Below are 16,550 nucleotides of genomic sequence, written 5' to 3'. Positions count from 1 at the left end.
CAGGTCTCCTGGGAAAAAGACGACTCAGAGAAACCAGCTAATGTGGTCCAAGTTGGAGTCTTCATCCTCATGCGGTCACAGATAAGGGGGAAGGGTGGTCATGGTGGATTAGTCACGAGTTCCTCCAAGTCTCTGCTCTCTGTTTACCTGAGGCAGTCTCCTCTTTCTTGCCCGGGGGGAGACTATCTAAAGGACAGCCACCATTCCAGTGCAATAGGACAGTGGCCACTGGCTAGAAGGAGCATCCGCTGGGCTCGGGCAGCAGTGGTGTGTGGGAGCTAGTACTGAGGGCATAAGCCCTGAGTCAGGGGAGCTTAGAAGAGACAGCATGCCTTATTCTCCCTGCCTAGCTGTCCCCCTGTCTCTGGGACTGAGGAAGGCGTCTTGCGGGCTGGCATCTGAGCTCCTCTTCATATCCTTTTACTGGTGAAACAATGGCTGGCCTCCTCCCTGAGTGAAAGCCGAACATTGCCACCAGGACAGGGACTTTTAGCATTTGCTGTTTGCTCCTAGTTGTGGAATTGTCTTTGAAAACTTGCTGGCTATGTCACCTGTTGTAACTGCTTTCCCCGGCAGGTTTGCAGTCACACGGATACGTCTTCTTTGACGCCATCTTTGTAACTGCCACTAGTTCCAAAGTGGTCCTTCTGGGATACTGTGAGGTGATGCTGGCACTCTAGCGGAGTGTTGATTCCTTGGTTGTAGTGCGTGAGGAACCTGGAGTGCCCTGTGAGCGGAGGAAGGACTGCTCACACAAGCCAAGCGGGATGACAGTTACGAGAAGTCCTGTGTGGCGTATGAACTCCTCATTCCCTTTCCAGTCCACGCAGCCAGTCACTTCCTGGTGGATCTGGGGCTGACCACCATTGGAGTTGCTATGCTGAAGTCACCACTGGGGGCTCTCTGGAAGACTGGGGTGGGGAGGAAGTCACCACTGGGGGCTCTCTGGAAGACTGGGGTGGGGAGGGAGTCACCACTGGGGGCTCTCTGGAAGACTGGGGTGGGGAGGAAGTCACCACTGGGGGCTCTCTGGAAGACTTGGGTGGGGAGGAAGTCACCACTGAGGGCTCTCTGGAAGACTGGGGTGGGTAGGAAGTCACCACTGGGGGCTCTCTGGAAGACTTGGGTGGGGAGGAAGTCACCACTGAGGGCTCTCTGGAAGACTGGGGTGGGGAGGAAGTCACCACTGGGGGCTCTCTGGAAGACTGGGGTGGGGAGGAAGTCACCACTGGGGGCTCTCTGGAAGACTGGGGTGGGGAGGGAGCAGTTTCCCCAGCACTATGTGCTTCCATGAGTTATAGTTTGGGTCTAGAATGTCCCCCCAAAGGTCCCTATATTAAAGGCTTGCGCTCCAGGCTATGGCACTATTGGGACATACTGGAGCCTTTAGGATGTGGAGCTAAGTGGGAGGAAGTTAGGTCATTGGGGGTGTATCCTTGAAGGAAGTATTGAGACTCCACCCATCCTCTTTCTTTTACTTCCTGGTTCCAATAAAGTAAGCAGCTTTCTCTAGCATGCATTGCCTATCATGATGGGCTGCCTCCGGCCCCAGTCAACAGGCCAATTGACTGCAGATTGAGACCTCTGAAACTGTGTCCCCAAATAAAGCCTTCCTCCTGGTACATGGGTTGTCTCGGGTATTTTGTCACAGCAATGGATGGGAAGTGGGGTGTTAGATGCCTTTCCCTGCAAAGACGCCAAACTGGAGAAGAGCAGGCAGAGGGGAACACCTCAGAGAGACCTCGGGCATTTTCCATGAAATGACTGAGCACACATTGAAGGTGAAGCTGAGGTAACTCCATCCGGCTGGGTTGGCTAAATCCTGGTCCGTTTTGATCTTCACCCTGCCTCCCTTCAGTCCTGGGGTTTTCTGAGCACAAGCAGCTGAACCGTGAAGAAAGCAGAGACTGTCTCTGTGTGTGGAAGGGGGAAGTGTGGGACCTGCTCCGGCATGCTACATTTTCCAAATGCACAGTTTGTGTCCAGGATACCACCCCCAAACCTTTCCACAGGTTCTCATGTACCCAGCAATCTGCTCGTATCAGCAGTAAGCTGTGCTTCTGTGCTTCCAAGAGAAATGTCATCTTCAATCATCACCCCGTGTAGGGGACTCTATGGGTGTCAGAATAGCCGCAGAGTGATGAATGGAGCCTGGAGCTAGTGACCAATTTTATGCAGCCTGGGACCTGCCTAATGAGCTCCATGCTATATTTATGACTCTCATGTTTCAGTTTCAACCCAAAGGCTTAAAATACTCCATAAATATTATTTTATATGGAGATGTGAAGAAATGCTGCTATCAGTCACACAAGTGCTCTCAGGTCAGAGCTTGGTGCGAACAGGACATGTATTCGGGCGAGCCAGGGTTTCTGCTGAGAGTCACTGTAGGTAGAATCTGCCCCCTGCTCTGCTTCTCTGGTCTCAGAACACTGCAGGAGAGAAGCCTGAGGGAGAACAGGAAAAGCCATGTGACTCTCTAGCTTGGGTCCAATTCTCCAGACCACCCTGCGGCACACAGTGATGTCCAGCTGTCGGAGAAAGCCAGAAAACCTTCCCCTCAGGAGGGAAGGGTTATATTTATACCAGGGCAGAGCTTTCTGGTGTGTGGAGTACCCCACAATCCCTTTGTTTGCCCTTCCTCGCAGCCCAGGGATGGGCTAGCCTGTGCCTGTGGTCCAAACGAAGGAGCATTTGGAAGGCGCTGAGGATTTGGCCCAAGGTCCTGTGGCCAACACGTGGGAACCAGAGATGTCACTGCTTCTTAGGATACCCAGAGAGATGGACGGCGCAGAAGCCCGAAGACCTCAGGTAGGCAGCTCCTTAAAATGCATATGTGATGGCGGCATTTATAATCATCATCAAGCTCCAGGTGTCAACTTAGCACACCTGGGGGGAGGGAAATCTCAACTGAGGAGCTTCTTCCATGAGACTGGGCTATGGGCATGTCAGTAGGCCATTTTGCTAATTGTTAATTGATGTAGGAGGGCCAAGCCCACTGTGGGCAGTGCCATCCCTGGGCAGCCAGTCCAGGGTTGGATAAGGAAGCTAATTCAGCAAACCAGGGGGAGCAGTCAGTAAGCAGCACTCCTTCATGACCTTGGCTGCTATTCCTACTTCTAGTTCCAGCCTTAATCTTCTGCTCTGGTTTCCCTCCTTGCTGGACTCTTGTCTGTAAGCTAAAACAAACCCTCTCCTTCTCAAGTAGGTTTGAGCTAGTGTTGCATCAAAGCGACGGAAGTGAACGAGGACACCATCCCATCCCTTCTCCCCTGAGTGCAGAAGTACAGAGTAATTGCACTGCTCCACCGTCCCTGTTTTTCTGGAAGTTTCAGTTATCCAATCAACCAAAGCCTGGGCATACAAATGGAAAATTTCAGGTGTTGTTCATAAATTTTAAATAAATGTTATTATGCTATACTGCACTGTATTGTTCCTGCACTTCCCTTCTGTCTCCAATAGGGGATGGAACTTGGTCAGTGTTCTATTTCCGTGAAGAGACACCATGACCACCACCGCTCTTATAAGAGAAAGCATTTAATTGAGGTGGCTTACAGTTTCAGAGTTTTAGTCCATCATCACCATAGAGAACTTGGCAGGCAGCACGTGGCAGAACAGTGCTGGAGAAGAAGGTGAGAGCTCCACATCTGGGCCCTGCAGACAGCAGGAAGAGAGAGACACTGGACCTGGTTTCAGCATTTGAAACCCCAAAGCCCACCCCGTGACACGCTTCCTTCAATAAGGCCACACCTACTCCAACAAGGCCACACCTACTCCAACAAGGCCACACCTACTCCAGCAAGGCCACACCTCCTAATCTTTCTCAAGTAGTGCCAATTAGAGCAAGCATTCAAGCATATGATCCTATGGAGGACATTCTTATTCAAGCACAACTGGGCTTCCCTATTCCCCTCTTCTCCAAGTCACAGAGCATCTCTTTAGTGTCTTTGTTACCATTCACTTGTCCTCAGGTTCCCCAGCTTTCCCCCCACCAGGAGACCTGAAAGGCTGGAAGGCCCATCTATAGGTGCCTATCACGTGTGTGCAATAAATGAGCCCTTGCACAACTTTATTTTTGTCTTTAGACACACACTGTCCACTAATGGCAACACCAGCAATCGCAGCATTTGGGAATTTAGAACTGGAAAATACATCACCACCTGAAACATATTGGTTCAGGCTCAAAACTGAGCCAGGGCAAACCAAAGCTGAAAAAACAATAAGTGCCCAGACATGATCTCATGTAACTCTTCAGTGCCCCAAACGAAGAAACTCGCTCATCTGATTGCTTTAGGTAGGGAGAGAGTCTTCGTGAAAATGTGTCCCCATCAGGGACCCTAAGAGGATAAACCGGAAGGCTGGTTCTCCTGCTGAATACCGAGGTGCTCTGAGAGCAGCCTGTTTGGCCCCTCAGCAGGAGTCAGCCCGCGTTGAGTGGTAGCAGCAGGAGTGGGGTGCAGCCTGTGTGGCCCCACAGTACCTTGTACCCTAAACACTCATGTCTTGGCTGTTGCCTTGAAATGCTTCCCATAGGCTTGTGTATGTACTTGGCCCACAGCTAGTAACTGTTGTAAACAGTGTGAGGTGGACCACAGCAGGTCAAGGAGCCATGTGGTGGGTGAGAGCCCATGGTGGGGGAGGGAGAGATATGCTATCAGATAGAGCTTACATGGGAAGGAAGGTTATTGGGGAAGGGAGAGGAGAGGAGAGAAGAGGCTCAAGGAGCCATGTGGTGGGTGAGAGCCCATGGTGGGGGAGGGAGAGATATGCTATCAGATAGAGCTTACATGGGAAGGAAGGTTATTGGGGAAGGGAGAGGAGAGGAGAGAAGAGGCGAGGAGAGGAGAGAAGAGGCGAGGAGAGGAGAGGAGGGGAGGGGAAAGGAGGGGAGGAGAGAGAGAGAGAGAGAGAGACAGAGACAGAGACAGAGACAGACAGACAGACAGACAGACAGACAGACAGACAGAATAGGAGTGAGTGGAACTTGTCTCTTAAAGGGACCTTTGCACCTGCATACAGACTATGTAGTGAAGTAGAAGCCACAGGACCCTGGACTGGCCAGGGTGCTGCCTGGGTTCATCCTGCCAGGTGACAGGGACCAGCATAATGTCTGAATCCTAACAGTAGCGCAGTTGTTTTGAAGACTGTGGAACCTTGAGGTGGTGGAGCCTGACTGAAAGAAGTGCTCACTGTAGACATGCCTTGAGGTTTAATAGCTCAGCCCCTCTTCATTTCTAACTGAGAGTAATCAGTCACTTCTTTCTGCTACAATGCCTTTACCAAGGTGAACTGAATCCTCTCAAACTGTTAGCCCAAAAGCACATAAGAAAAGCAGCTCACATAATCTGACAGCCATCTATCTTTTTGTTTTTGTTTTTATTTTTGTTTGTTTTGTTGTTGTTTTTAGGGTGCTTAAACAGTCCAATCTATGGTGTGCTTCTAATTTGGGTCCCCTGGAGTTTAAATCCTCTTGTCTATGGCTTCTTTGTTGTCTTGCTCAAGATGCCTTGGGCTCCCCCTGTACACTTCCTGCCCCAAATCTTTCATGAGTTGTTTCTCCCAGGAGGCCTGACTCTTCCTAGTGAAAAATGTTATTTAAAGGCCAACTCTACACGAAGAAGCAGTTCCCTACAAATCAATCTAGAGCTTTGAACTTCAATGAAAATGGACAGGTTTAATTACAAAAACGAGACACTGGTAGAAAGACTTCCAGCAGACGAGAGTCAAGAGACCTACCCTACTTCACATCCAGCTCTGGGAAAATGAACTAAATATGTATCCTGGAAGGTTTTTGTTTGCAACGTGTGTACCTGGATGGGCAATAATGGAAAGGAAGTAGGAGAGCTCACATATTAAAATGCCATGCTAATCCAGGTTCACCCAGTGGGCTGTAGAGCTGGGCATTGTCTTCTCTGAAACCCAGAGGAGTCTTGTCTTGTAGGATACTATGAAGGTATGGAGTGCAAGAAATTATCCAAGGATAACGGGTTCAAAATAACAGCTGGGAGTGAGCCCCAAAATTCTGCAAGGTCCAGTGGGAGCACACACTGATAGGCAGACACTCACAATGTCTGTAGTGGGGCTTCCACCCTGTGGGATAGATGGTCCCATGAGACAGCCCATCAGTCATTTTGGTGCATGGGCTGTCATTGACGGTGATTACACATGAACTCAGCCCAGGAGACCCTGGAATCCTGAGAATACCTGGATTAACAGTCACCCTTTTAGAATAATTAACCTTGGATTGCACTGAGTAGGAAAAGAAAAGGAGGAATTACCACGTCTGGCCTCCATTAGACACTGTGGTTTTGCTTGTTTCTTCCCATAAAGCTGAAGCTGAATTTCTGATTTTCACCGAGGGACTCTACCAGACTTTTAAAGGAGCTGTGGGTGTCAGGAACACTTCCATGTGAAGAAACATATCTTCAAAAAGAAGCAAGGCTATGAGGGATAAAGGCTTTTGGTTGTGATCTACTAAGATTTGGAGTTCTTTGTTACTGTTTTGGTTTTTTTTTTTTTTGCAATGAACGTTCCCTGCTACATGATGCTAGTTTACAACAGTAAATAAATAAATACTATCACTGTTAATATCAATAAAAACACAGAACAGTCTCCAAAGACAATGAATTTGGAAGGAGTAAATACTGCAGTGTTTGTTCCAAGTCAGGTGGTTGCCAGATACCCAAGTCCCCACCTAAAGCACTCAGCTTTTGAACATACTTGGGCACAAACCCAACTTGTGATGGACAAGTCACCACCCCTTGCCTACAACCTATAAAGTCTTGCTGTTTTTGTTTGTGGGTGTGGCTTCTCCTGCCTCAGTCTCTGAGACTAGAGAATCTGTCTGGGAGTTGCATTGCTCAAATAAATCTGCTCTCAGGCTTTTTCAATTAGTTTTGATCTGGTTTACTGCATTGGCAGATAAATCTAAGGGGGCGCAGAAAACCTATTATTAGCTATCAAACTTCATCAAAGAAGTCTCTCTTTACAGCAAATGGAGACCACCACAGAGAACCAGAACTGGACACAATGCAGAGATCAACAGATTGTAGGAAGTCCAACAGCTACATCTACACCACAGCTCCTACACCTGAGGCTCAGGGAACATGACAGAAAAGGGGGCAGGAAGATGTAAGAGCCAGAATACCAGGGAGTGTGCTGTGAAGTAGTTTCTGCTAGAATTGTTTGCACAAACAAGACCGGGAACAATGCACACTCCCAGACCTTAGCGCAACGAACGCCATGATGGATATACCATTCAAGTCTTGGAAGCCAGGATATAAGCAGCACCACCTGCCAAAATGAGAACAGAGACCAAATCCATCAAAGTTCACAGATCTGGGCAAGTCTCTAAATGTACTAACCTTGCTTTTTCGTTTCTGTAGTTCTGCTTCGGGCTCACTGATGAGGTGTGTCAACCCAGGATGCATTTTTTTTTTAAAGCTCATCCTGAGAAAGGCTTGGGGCTACACTGGGATCCTGAACACCCAGAGCCTGCCTACTAACAAAGACTTTCTGTTGGTTTAAACACCTAGAGTAATTGCCTGTCAACTAATAAAGACTTTCTATTGTTTTAAACACCCAGCATAGATGCCTACCCACTAATAAAGACTTCCTATTGGTTTAAACCTGTTTCCAAGTGATCTACTCTGGTGGGTACCTCACAATAGATGGATATGTTAATACAGGAGGAGGAATATTTTGTGGGGTCCTCTTCTATGCAAAGAAATACAATCAACTAATGGCCACTGAGAGAGGGAGAATTAACCTTTCCCAAGAATGATCCCCTTACTGGTTGTCCACTGCAGCTAAAATCATATACATACAACAAAACAGACTCAGACACCAGTTGTATTTATATGTGTATATAAACAGATATATTTGTAAATACATGTATGTAACAATAATGAAGAAAAGGGAACTATCAACCTGAGCGTGGGAGGAAGACATGGGAAGGGTTTAAAGGAGGGTAGCTGGGAAGGGATGGAGGCAGGGAATGAAGGAGGAAGCAATCTAATTCTATGTCAATTAAGAACAGACCCAAAGAGCGGGGGGGGGGGGAGCAACATACATACACAAATAAAACCCATAAAAATACAAACAACAATAAAAAAAAGTAAACCAAAAAAATGCCCAAACAAAGGGACATGAGATTAAAAGTCTACACAAACCCCATTGGAATCATTTTGTGCAGATATCTGATGCTGTCCATGGGATTCTACCCTTGAGTGCAGTTTGTCTACCCAGTGAGACTCCATTGGAGAAACTAAGCTTTTCTTTGCAAGCAAAAAGTCTACACAAACCCCTTTGGAATCATTTTGTGCCGGTATCTGCTGCTGTCCGTGGAATCTACTCTGGAGTGCAGTTTGTCTACCCAGTGAGACTCCATTGGAGAAACTAAGCTTTTCTTTGTGAGCAGATGTGACTTCATTTTTATTCTGACAAATTTCACAGAGTTTTGTGAAACGGCAAAGCAGAGCGTGGATGGCAAACAAACCTTGCTTTTCCACTCACGCTATTCTTGTCTTTTGACACACGAGTCCACATGATTTCCGACCTCCCTTTTTCTTTCCTTCCTCCTTCCCTTCTTCCTCTCTTTTCTTCCTCCTTCTTTTTCTTTTCAAGCCTTTCAGAATGCCCTTCTGTTTTGTGCCCATCCTGTGAGCACTGCAGTGGGTAGGGATGGCAGAAGGTGCCTAAGAGCCCTGGGAGACTGAAGTCCCTCTTGCCTCCTCTCTGCTTCTCCTCCCAGATGGGACACCTATGCCTCTCCCACCTCACTCTACAGTGGTGCTGTTTCCCACCGGACTGGACTGTTTTCCCTGTTGCCTCTGTAACAAGTTATAGCAGGGAGGGTGGTTTGGGAGACCATGTTCCCCAGGGAAGCACTGGAGCCACCTGCCCAGCTCTACAATTGGGCTGGCACTGCGAGTCACCCTCAGCAGAGTTCTCAACCAGAGGCTCCAGTCCATCTTGATTCTCCAAGAGGGCACACATTTTTATATACACAAATGTACCTTAAGAGATCGACTCATAGCCAGGTGTAGTGGCCCACGCCTTTAATCCCAGCAAGCAGAAGGCAGAGGCAGGCAGATCTCTGTGAGTTCAACGTCAGCCTGGTCTACATAGTGAATTCCAGAACAGCTGTGGCTATATATTGAGACTCTGTCTTGAAAACAAGCAAGAGAGTGGCTCGTGCCATTGTGGGAGCTCACAAGCTCAGGACGTGCAAGGCAAACGGGCTGTAGCAGGTCCCGGCAAGGATGGACGTGAAGCTCAAGGCTGGTGGCCAACTGTGGTGGAAGAATCCTTCTTTGGGGCTGTGTGTGCTTTCTGAAGGACTGCCCCGAGTGAGGTCTGATGATGTGTGTGCACACGTGTGCAGGTGCAACTCGGGTGTCATATGTCAGCAGCACCTCCTCTTGTTTTCTGAGGCAGGGTCTTTCATCAGCCTGAGGTTTGCTGATTGGCTAGGCAGGCTGGCCACTGAGCCCCAGGAATCCTGCTGTGTCCACCTCCCCAGTGCTGGAATTACAGGTGTGTGCCGCAGTGCCTGGTTTTTTAATACCTGGGACCAAGCTTGGGTTTTCAAGCTTATGTTAAAGCACATTATTGACCGAGTCACCTCCCTAGCCCAGGTCTAATAACTTTAATGTCAGTTTAACCAATAAAAATAATCTCTTCCCTAAAGGCATCCGTCTTCTGCCACCCCCAGGGCCCACATTCCAACATCTCGAATGGCGCCTAAGACAGTACGTGGACCTGGGCTTTATGTGTATCACAATTTTTCCCATACACATCAGCATTAAAATTTGCTTTGTAAACTAGGCACAGTAAGAAATTGATAACACTAAGTAATAACATGTAGGACAGTTTCATCAATATATTGTAGTACAATTGCCAACATCTCTATGTTTGTTCTTTGGGCTATTATTAAGTTAAATAAGCTACTTGAACACAAGCCCTGTGGCACTGTGATAGTCTGTCTGCAAACAGAGACAGCTACCAAGTGACTAATGGGCAGGTCACATAGATGGTGTGGACAAACCAGATGAGTGCTGATTCATGGTCCAGGCAGGATAGAGCGGAACTCTTAAAGGTTTTTACCAGCTTTCAGAAGGCACGTGACTGCAGCTCACAGCTCCTCTAGCTCTGGGTTCTTATTGAATGCATTTAGACCACAATGAACAGTGGAAAGCACAGGGGGCAAAAGCTTGGACTGGGCAGGGGTGTAGGCGCTGTGATGTGGGGCAGGGGTGTAGGCGCTGTGATGTGGGGCGGGGTGTAGGCCCTGTGATGTGGGGAGGGGTGTAGGCGCTGTGATGTGGGGCAGGGGTGTAGGTACTGTGATGTGGGGCAGGGGTGTAGGCACTGTAATGTGGAGAGGGGTGTAGGCACTGTGATGTGGGGCAGGGGTGTAGGCACTGTGTTGTGGGGCAGGGGTGGGGGCACTGTGTTGTGGGGCAGGTGTGGAGACACTGTGTTGTGGGGTGGGGGCGCTGTGTTGTGGGGCAAGGGTGGGAGCACTATGATCTGGGGCAGGGGTGGGGGCGCTGTGTTGTGGGGTGGGGGCGCTGTGTTGTGGGGCAGGGGTGGGGTCCCTGTGATGTGGGGGCAGGGGTGGGGGCACTGTGATGTGGGGCAGGGGTGCTGTGTTGTGGAGTAGGGGTGGGGGCACTGTTATATGGGGCAGGGGTGGGAGTGCTGTGATCTGGGGCAGGGGTGGGGGCACTGTGTTGTGGGGCAGGGGTGGGGGCCCTGTGTTGTGGGGCAGGGGTGGGGGCACTGTGATGTGGGGTGGGGGCGCTGTGTTGTGGGGCAAGGGTGGGAGCACTGTGATCTGGGGCAGGGGTGGGGGCGCTGTGTTGTGGGGTGGGGGCGCTGTGTTGTGGGGCAGGGGTGAGGTCCCTGTGATGTGGGGCAGGGGTGGGGGCTCTGTGATGTGGGGCAGGGATGGGGGCACTGTGATATGGGGCAGGGGTGCTGTGTTGTGGGGTAGGGGTAGGGGCACTGTTATATGGGGCAGGGGTGGGGGTGCTGTGATCTGGGGCAGGGGTGGGGGCACTGTGTTGTGGGGCAGGGGTGGGGGCACTGTGATCTGGGGCAGGGGTGGGGGCGCTGTGTTGTGGGGCAGGGGTGGGGGCACTGTGTTGTGGGGCAGGGGTGGGGGCCCTGTGATGTGGGGCAGGGGTGGGGTCCCTGTGATGTGGGGCAGAGGTGGGGGCACTGTGATGTGGGGCAGGGGTGTAGGCACTGTGATGTGAGGCAGGGGTGGGGGCACTGTGTTGTGGGGCAGGGGTGGGGGCCCTGTGATGTGGGGCAGGGGTGGGGGCACTGTGATGTGGGGCAGGGGTGGGGGCACTGTGTTGTGGGACAGGGGTGGTACTGTAATCTGGAGCAGGGGTGGGGCGCTGCGATCTGGGGCAGAGTTGGAGGCTCTAACCTGGGAACTCTGCCTTGGCCAGGTTGACACATATAGGCAACCACCGCAAGGCCTTTGCCAGAACAAGGGGCAGCCATCAGCCTAACAGGAGCGCTCTGTGGAGCAAAGGCTGTGGTCCTACCAGAACACTGGGAGCTGGGCACTGCCCAGAATTTCTCTGAACTGGAGACTTGCTCAGCTGGAGATAAATCTTGAGCTTGCACTGGTAGGACTGTCAGTAACTCAAGGAAGCAGGCAGAGACCTCTTTCTAGGCTGAGGACTCCGAGGGGTTCACCATGACCAAGAAGCTTCTTGTTGGGATGAGCAAAGACCTGCTCAGCGACGTCACTGAGGAGTCCTCAGTGACGTCACCGACCTGAACACTGCGCACAAGGACACAAGGGCAAGGACTGGTGAAGAAGTGAACGGTGCTGGAGCCGGGTCCATGGTCCCCTTTACCCTGGTTAAAGGAGTGCACCACCATGCCTAGCTTTTTTTGAGCAATGTTTTAATAGACTTTATTTATTTTTTTAATATTAGCTTTAGGTCCGAGGCAGAATTCAGCTGGAGACACAGAGATCTTCCTTATCCGTGGGGACTGGCTGACTTGTTCGCACATTCCTGAAAGGGGGGTGATGATCGAGGAAACAGATAGACAAGAAGCAGAAGAGAGAGTCTGTAGGGCTTCTAGTGAATACTGTAACAGCCTCAAGTTTATTACTCATAGTCCTTAGAGACCCCAATCGAAAAAGGAGGGCAAAAGCCTTCCCTCCCCTGGTACAAGGAACAAACAAGTTAATTACCTCCTCAGATCTCAAGGACACCTAGGAACCGCTCCCTAAGTCAAACATCCTGTTGTCCGGTCTTTGAGTAGCAAGATGTCCAATAGCCACACCTTTGGTCGGTCAAACATCCTGTTATTTGTCCTTGAGGAGCAAGAATAGGTTTGAACTCTGACCTTCAGTCAAGATGGAACGGATTCAAAACTGTGGGCTCCCACATCTACTCCCCACGCAACTCACCCTACTGTCAACATTGTTTATATCCGTTAGGATGGTTAATATGCCTTAATCACCCGTGGATTATATAAGATCCACTTTTATTTTAGGTGTTTGAGTGTTTTGTCTGCATGCATGGTGCTTGGGGGGGAGGGAGTGCTCAGAAGAAGGTGTCGAATCTCCTGGAATTGGAGCTACAGATGATTGTGAGCCACCCTGTGGGTGCTGGGAGCCAAATCTGGGTCCTCTATAAGAGGTTTGAAAGATGGGAACCATCTCTCAAGGCCCCATGGAGAGATTTATTCTGACTCCATTATTCCATTTTTTCTTTGATTTTTCTCAACAGTTTTTATCTAACAGAGATCATACATGTGTGTGTATATGTGTGTATACATACATATTTATAAAGTACATACATGTATACACACATGTGTATGAGTTAGATTTTTAAGGATACAATATAAATTGCATTGTGTTTTTAATATCAGATTCCACTTTTTTTGCTACTGGTATACGGGCCATAGCTGGTTCTCACATCTCACCCTTTCATCTTGTGATTCGCTATAATCACTTATAACTAGAGGTTTTTTATCAGTTTTCTCACATTTTCTCCATAGAAGACACTCACCACACCTCTGAAGTTGCCATGAAAGAGCTTAATTTCCCATCATTGACCACACATTAGATATGTTGTCTGTGGGTATTTTGTAGTTTTTTTTCCTAACCAAGTTAAAGAAGTCGCCCTGTATTTCTAGTTTGCGAGAATGATGTAATTTTAATTTTTAATTAATTACTGTAGGGTATATCTGGGTCTAACCTGTGTGCCTCTGCACCTTTACCCACAAGGTGAACAGCTTTGCTCCAGCGCATCCCTCTGCCTCATCTCACCATGGTGAAGAAGCACTGCAGCCGTAGATGCTGGATGAGGAAGCAAAAGGTACCTTCTCCTGCATATTTTGTCACGGCAAAGGAAATGACCTTACCCATTGCTTTGTCCTCCTGGCTCCCAATGAATACCCTGGTGGGTTCTGTAGCTGCGGATTCAACCAGCCACAGGCCAAAAATGTTCTTAAAAATTCTATCTGCACTCGGCAGGCACAGCCTTTTCCTTTCTTTATTTAGTAAACAATATAGTATAAAATCCATTCTTACAGCACTTTTATTAAGTAGTATGTCATCTAGAGCTGCCTTAAAGATGATTAGAAAATACAAATTCTTGATTTTGTTTTGTAAATTCTACACAGCTTTTTTTAAAGACTACAACACCCATGATTTTTTGGTATCTAAAGAAGGTTGTAGAACTAATTACTCACCAAGATATTGAAGCACAACTATATTTGTTGACTGGGTGAATGTTGGTGCTGCTGTCTGTCAATTAGTATAACTTTTATATGATATATACATATTATAGACATATATAATAATGTATAGTTGTAATATGAGGTTGGGAATCCTGCCTCAAATAAACTATGATCATCCATATAGTTATACATTCAACAAGTGACTGGAGGAGTTATATAGTGCTTACTGGGTACTACAGGACATAAAGCATACAGACAGGTTCTGTCTCTCTTATAGAAATTTTAATCCAATCATGAATGCAGACAATAAGTAAGGAATAAAAATGAGCCGGGATGCTTGCTTATAGAGAGATTCCTTGTAAATTACTATGTGATTCTGATGGGGAAGCTGACCAATCCCTTGTCTGAGGGGTGTGACCCCTCCAGGGCTCCAAATACCTTTAAGAGATCCGTGTTTGTTTGTTTTGACCCTCTTTGTTTCCCTGAGCTCCTCGCTGGAACCCTGGCTTTTGTAAGTTCCCTTTTCTTTCCTTTATTAAAGCCGAATATTATATATTAAAGCTAGTCTGGTTAATCATAATTGCCGATCGACCACACCCTTACATGATTCTTCTGTTAATTTCAGAAGATCGACAGGGCCTGGTGGCATGGGTTTCCATACTGGTGTCCTATTCTTGCTGGGGGATTACGAAGGTGTGAGACTTGTGCTTGTTTTCGGGACCGATCCCATTCTAACCTCAAATTAAAACAGGAGTGAGAAATGTTACTCAAGAGTCACACTTAAGCCAAGCTCATATAACTCATAAAGACGCTAGCGTATTTATAGGACGGAGGCCTCTGCAGTCTCCAGAAGACGTGGCTACACAGGAAACCAAGTACCGCCAGTTCACAACCAGGGACTGGCCGCAGTCAAGGGCTCCCTGTCTGCCTGAACTTAAACCCAGTGCATCTATGAAAATGCAATGGCCCTTCCTTCCTCTCTCCCCAGACTTTTCTCTGCTGAGGGCTTCAGAGCTCCAGTGAACAATTCTCCATCTGGACTGCGGTAGAGATGGCAGACAGCACAGAGCCGGGCATTGTGGCCCAGCTGATGGGCCTCCCTCTTTCAGGAGGCCAGTCCAGCCCCCAGCAGCACATCTGTGGCTACAATGGTCTCATTTCACATTTGGGCTCCGTCACAGGCATCATCATGGGCATTGAGAATGTTCCCAATGGATTGTAAACAAGGCCTGTTTGACAAGGACTATCAATATAATAATGGAAGAAAAACTGCTGCCTTTTTCTGTTTTTTTTCTCTCTTCTAGTTTTGAATTCTTTACACAGCTTCATGAAAACCCTCCAGGTTTGTCAGTCATACCAGCTTCCACCTAAATATGCAAAGGGTTCCCTGGTTAGAAGCCTTGTGGAGTGTGAGGTTAGAAGAGGAGGGGATGGACCCGTGTGAACTTCACAAACCGGAGCTTGTTTCAGGGGACAGCTCCGGATGGCAGTGTTTCTAATCCATAAGCATCCACTGAAACAAGGATCAGACAGGACCTTGCAGAATAAGGAATGACTGAGTGTGCATTGCTTTTGGTAGCCAGCTCGAGGCTGGAAAAAATGGGAGTGTGAATGATTTAGTTTCAAGGTGTTGCAGCTTTTGTATTTCAAACACTGAGTTTGGTTAAGGAAGGTCACTCATTCCCTTTGCCATAGGTTTTGAAGGAAGCTCACACACACACACATTTGTTGCCTGGCTCAAACATCCTAATGAAAAGGGAGACATGTGGATGCATGTGCCGTGGAGTTATAATGACCTATTCATCTAGGACTAGACCGAGCTGGACCGAGAGCAGATTAAAGCGAGCTGACTCCATTAGCTTCATTAGAGAGCTCCAAATTAGATTTTTTTTTTCAGCTAAAATTGTCAGCTGAACAGGGCCAGCAGCTGTTGCCCGGATCCAGGCGTCAAAGGAGATGCCCCTGAACCACTGTGGCTGAGTCCTTACCCCTCCCAGGCTGACCTCCAGGAGGACTTTAGAAAGCCCCTGGGGTTATGTCCTATGGTCCCAGCTTCCATGGACTCTTGCAGCCACTTAAAACATTATTTCCAGGCAAGACCCCCCACTGATCTTCTCTGTTATGACTTGGACATGTGTTGAGCTCTGTGCAGGACCAGCTATATAATTTGCTAGGTCTAGTGAAAAACACAAACGCAAAGCTCCTTGTTCAAAAGGTATTAAGCATTTCAAAATGCAACAGCAGATCATTCGTCCGGCCTGGCTTTCTGTCTGAACCATAATTACAGTCTACACTGTGGTATCATGGTGATGTACATCTGTGCACAGATGAGAGGGTTATTACCAGGCGAGGACCTTTCTACTCACCTAGATGTTCACAGACAGTATGATGGAGCTCACAGAAATAGCCACCCGTGGAAAGAGATGAACTATTGCTAACCAAAGACTTCCAAAAGGCACATCAGCCTACGACTGCAGCATCATCAAACATCTTTGAGATGCTCAGTCATGAAGACATAAACACCAGTCACAGAGTTCTGGAAACCTGAAGGTGCGGAACTGCGGTCTGGTGCCACACTGGATGATGAAGATGCACACAAACTCTGTGCAGACACACAAATACTCGCGGAAGGAAGATTGTCCTCAGCAACAGCGGCTTTGGTTATTGGGCAACACCTTGTCTAGTGAAGTAACAGTTTACCCAGACAGGTAAGGCACAGGCCATCTGCAACATCCTTAAACCAACTGTGCTGTCCGGGGAGCAGCAGGTCCCCTGCACTCCTGAGGTCTACCAAGCAGCGAGCAGCGACATGAGCTTCCTCTGGACAGCTC

General features: G+C 48.4%; 1 protein-coding gene across 1 annotated transcript; it reads right to left on the bottom strand.

Moving 5' to 3' along the window:
• Window positions 1–10,132: 10,132 nt before the first annotated feature.
• On the bottom strand, window positions 10,133–12,333 carry LOC121676963 (protein TRACHEARY ELEMENT DIFFERENTIATION-RELATED 7A-like). Its single transcript, XM_042054082.1, has 2 exons — window positions 12,270–12,333; window positions 10,133–10,980 (listed from the first exon to the last, which is right to left on the bottom strand). The coding sequence occupies exons 1-2, from the start codon at window positions 12,331–12,333 to the stop codon at window positions 10,133–10,135; spliced, it is 912 nt and encodes a 303-aa protein (XP_041910016.1).
• Window positions 12,334–16,550: the final 4,217 nt, after the last annotated feature.

The sequence above is a fragment of the Arvicola amphibius genome, chromosome 13 (assembly GCF_903992535.2).
Source record: "Arvicola amphibius chromosome 13, mArvAmp1.2, whole genome shotgun sequence".
Taxonomy (NCBI): domain Eukaryota; kingdom Metazoa; phylum Chordata; class Mammalia; order Rodentia; family Cricetidae; genus Arvicola; species Arvicola amphibius.
The sequence above is the reverse complement of the archived record's forward strand: the minus strand, read 5'-3'. Positions and strand labels throughout refer to the sequence as shown.